Source organism: Rhinolophus ferrumequinum, chromosome 14 (genome assembly GCF_004115265.2).
Source record: "Rhinolophus ferrumequinum isolate MPI-CBG mRhiFer1 chromosome 14, mRhiFer1_v1.p, whole genome shotgun sequence".
Classification (NCBI taxonomy): Eukaryota; Metazoa; Chordata; class Mammalia; order Chiroptera; family Rhinolophidae; genus Rhinolophus; species Rhinolophus ferrumequinum.
Window position 1 is genome coordinate 25,412,593 of NC_046297.1, and position 4,344 is coordinate 25,416,936.

A 4,344-nucleotide genomic window follows, 5' to 3' on the forward strand; every position below is an offset into this window, starting at 1 on the left:
AGTCTCTGCTAAAAACCGAAGCAAAGTACAGAGGCAAGCGCGGAGCTGCCTCCGGCGGGGCAACCACTGCGTCCTCCGGCTTCACCGCGTCATAGCGTGGAGGTGTCCACCTAAAGCCGGGGTTGCGCACGGCTTGGGAGAGAGGGAAATAGGGGACGGGAAGGGGGTTCCCAGCAGTTCTGCCTTCCTCCTCTCCCTTTACTCCCCTCCCATGTCAAGTTCAGGGTCACCTCGGTGCCCTTTGGCATTAGGAAGCAGTCAGTGTGTGTTCTCAGCCGCAACGGTCCTCACACTCCGCGTGCTCTTCTATCACCCTAAAGGCCTGGCAAATTCAAAGTTAGAGTGCACCCACAGTGCGTCAGATTCACTAGGTCTGAGGCGGAGCCCTAGAATCTGCAACAAGTTTTGAAGCTGGAGTGTCTGGGAGATTGTGGGTCAGGGACAGAACTCCGAGAGCCGCAGGGCTGCCGGTGCCGGGATGGGCGAGCGGGGTGCGCGGGGGTTTCAGGCGGCAGCGCGGCACGCTAGCATCTGGCGAAGACTCCTGCGGAAGCTATCGTCCAGGAAAGCGAATAGGAAAGGATTGAGGCAGCTATTGGCATAGCTCAAGCTGGTGATGAAGTAGGAGACCGTGATGACCAGCGGCGTCTGTGGAAGATCGATGGTGAGCGCCACCACGGTGCTCAGGTGGTAAGGCGTCCAGCAGAGGAGGCACACGGCCAGGATCGCAACCACCAAAAATGTCACTCGCTTCTTAGCGCGGTCCAGAGCCTTGGCGTGACTATCGAGGCGTATAGGGCGCAGCCGGCAGAGTAGGGCGATATAGAGGACGCAGATGGTGGACACCGGGATGGCAAAGCCTAGTACAAGCGTGTAGAGACGGCTCGCCTGCCACCAGAAGGCCTCGGGCTGCGGGAAGACCAATACGCCCTGGCGCCGGCCCTGGTCGTCGTCCAGCCCGGCGAAGACCGCGAAAGGCAGCACGACGAGTGTCACAAGCCCCCATACGGCCAGGCTCACGGCGCGGGCGGCGCCGTAAGTGCGCCCGGTCACACGGCGCGACTCTGCAGTGGCCAGCACCACGAGGTAGCGGTTGGCGCTCATGACCGTAAGGAAGTAGAGGCTGGAGAAGGTATTGCACTGGTCGATGGCCAAGATGAGCTTGCACATGATCTCCCCGAAGGGCCACTGCCGCAGCAGGAAGTCCGCGATATTAATGGGCAGCACGAGAGTGAAGAGCTCGTCAGCGATGGCCAGGTTGAGAATAAACAGGTTGGTGACAGTCTTCTTACGCGGCGCCCGCAGCAGCACGTACAGTACTGCAGAGTTGCCCGCCAGTCCTACGGTGCAGATCACCGCGTAGACGACTGGCACGGCCACGGCCAGCGGCGGCGGCAGAGGGCTCCACTCGTTGGCGCATCCCAGCGCAGGGTCGGGGCGCGACGCGTTGAAGAGCCCCAGCTCCGAGTACGACGCGTTGTGCATCTCAGCGAGGGTAGGAGGGTGAGCGATTCCGCTTGCTCCACCGCCACCCTGCGAGGCTCTGCGGTTCCTAAGCCAGCGTCAGCACGAACTTGCTGCGGCGCTCGCAGTGGCGCTCGAAGCCCTTCTCTGGCCTGGGGGAGACGCGTTCCTGACAGCCCTTTTAGCCCACTGTCGCCACGGACTCCGGCGGCTGGAAAGCCGAGTAAAAAGCACAGATTAGGCTCGTCTACTTGCAACTTTAGGGAGAGGTGCAAGATGGGGCGGGGGCCCGGGCGGTGGCGCGGCTTCCCAAAGCTGCCCCATGTGATCGCTCTGCTACCTGTTGAAATCTTATTCTAACCAGTTGAATACATTAAACTAAGTGATAGAGAGAAGAGCCTTTACTTTCTTTAGGAAAAATACCCATCTCCCCTGTTTTAGGACACCCTTGGCTGACCCGGGTCATCCCCCCAATTCTGCAATGGCAAGCAAGCGTCGGTCACCCTAGGTGCTCTGCGCCCTGGGTAACAGCAAGCTCAACAACAATCTCGACCTCACCTGGCTGGGAAAGCGTCTGCCTTTTCTGGAGCGATCGGGAGAAGAGGACGCACGTTGCTGGGGAGGCCCCGATGGCAGCCCGCTGAGTGTTGGCCTTCAGACTCCAGGAGGGCGACAACTCGCTCTTTTGTGGATCCCGCAGGAGGGCGGGGAAGCTTAGAGGTGGTGCAGCCCCAACTGCTTTGCTGATCTGACTGTGGCCCCCACCATTCCAACTCCAAATGAAACAGCGGTGGAACAGAGGACAGCATTACTCAAAAATTATTTCAGTTTGGGGAATATAATCAATAATGTTGTAAAGATTTTGTAGGGTGTCAGATGGGAACATGTATTATTAGGGAGACCACTTCATAGACTGTAGATGCTTAACCACTGCACTATACATCTAAAGCTGAAGCTGAATAATGCTGCATGTCAACTATAATTATATATATATATATATATATATATACACACACACACACACACACACATATACATACATACAGCATATGGAGTATAGCATAGGAAATAGAGTCACTGGAATTGTAATAGATATATACGATGTCAGAGGGGCAATAGATTGGGGGAGAGGGGTTTCCACTTTGTGAGGGGCGAAATGTCTAACTATTGCATTGTTTTGTACACCTGAAACTAAAAGAAAAACAGTGGAAACAATCCAAATGTCCATCAATTGATGAATAGATGAACAAAATGTGGTATATTTGTACAATGGAATATTATATAGCTATAAAAATGAATGAAATAGTGATACGTGCTACAGCATGGATGAGCCTTGAAAACATTATGATGGGGAGCGGGGTGGTATAGAAGGGTAGATGGGGTCAAATATATGGTGATGGAAGGAGAACTGATTCTCAGAGGTGAACAATGTGATGTATACCATAGATGTTGTATTACAGAATTGTACACTTGAAGCCTATGTAATTTTGCTAGCCATTGTCACCCCAATAAATTTTAACAATAAATAAATAAATAAATAAATAAAGTTACGGAATTATTTTCTTCCTTACAGTAGTGTAACCTCACTCCATTTGAATTAATAAAAAGCTCTCCTGTTAAGAATTAAATTTAAGGAAATCAAAGCTAGAGTGTATTTTCAAATGAGAACAATGCAGTTGACGGTCCCATTCCATTTTTTAAACACCATACCCCTAATTGGCTAATCTAATTTTAAATTTCAAATTACATTCATATTGCATTGCTATACAGAAGGGGAAAGTGAATGCAATTTTAAAATGCAAATCACCCATTTTCTAATACTCTGGTCTTCAAAAAATTACAAGATTGTTAGTAACAAATAATAGTCTTTCTAAAATATATATATAAGTAATGACTTTATTAACAAAGACGAACTGCTTCTGAAAGCCTTGTGTTTCATAAAATGTTGTAAGTTGTTCAACACACAGTCTGGATTCTGCCCCTAAGAAGAATTACCCAGCAGTCGCAGCGCTGTTGCCGGCAAAAGTGAGGCAGAGCAGGCAGGGGCCAACCTGGGCTCCTATGTCACTATCTCACAGAGTTTCCAGTTCCTCCTGTCTAAAGCGGAACTGACTGGGCACCTCACCTTTGAGGAATGGATGAAATACACTAAATATTATTTCTCTCTAATTCCTATTTTCTTTCTCCACCCTCCCTTTGGAAAAGTCAGCAAATTAAAACACAGGATTCTATCCTGCTTCCCTCTAATAAACATCCCTCCCACAAAGGCAAGCAAAAGTCTGAATAAAGTGCATTTTTGGTCCTTTATGATGCATTTTTGGATGAGAGGGACTGAGATACTGAGAAAAAGACTGGAAGTATCCTGTCTTTGGCTCTGGGGGCAGAAATACAACAGTTTTCCTTTACCCACTCAATCCTCTCTTTAAATTGGAATCACATAATTGTAGCTTCCCTGCAGTTTCATGCTTTGTATGAAGAAAATGACAGGAAAGTCTTAAGTTATGTCCATGAAGAAAAATATGTGAAAAAAACATCATCTAATGTTAAGTGAAATAAAAAGGATTGTATATCACATATAATGCACATAAGTGTATGCATATGTATATATACATATAAATGATATAGTTGCTTAATTTTCTAATATTTGGAGATTTTCTAGCTTTTCAATTATTGATTTCTGGCTTAATTACACTACGGACAGAAAACATACTCAATTTGGTCTCAATTCATTCACATTTATTGAAACATTGCCCAGTATATTATTATTTTTCCAAGTATTTCATGTATTCTTGAAAATAATGTGTGCTCTACGTTTGTTAGGTGCAAAACTCTACATTTTGTCAACTAGTCCAATTTATTATTGTGTTGCTTACATCTTTC

At 47.8% G+C, this 4,344-nt stretch overlaps 1 protein-coding gene across 1 annotated transcript; it reads right to left on the reverse strand.

Annotated features, from left to right (window-relative positions):
• Positions 1–444: 444 nt before the first annotated feature.
• NPBWR1 (neuropeptides B and W receptor 1) lies at positions 445–1,485 on the reverse strand. The gene has a single exon (XM_033126673.1). The coding sequence runs from the start codon at positions 1,483–1,485 to the stop codon at positions 505–507; it is 981 nt and encodes a 326-aa protein (XP_032982564.1). The 3' UTR covers positions 445–504.
• Between the last annotated feature and the right edge of the window lie 2,859 nt (positions 1,486–4,344).

Coding starts and splice junctions, on each gene's coding strand:
- NPBWR1 (XM_033126673.1), bottom strand. CDS start 1,485: ATGCACAACGCGTCGTACTCGGAGCTGGGGCTCTTCAACGCGTCGCGC.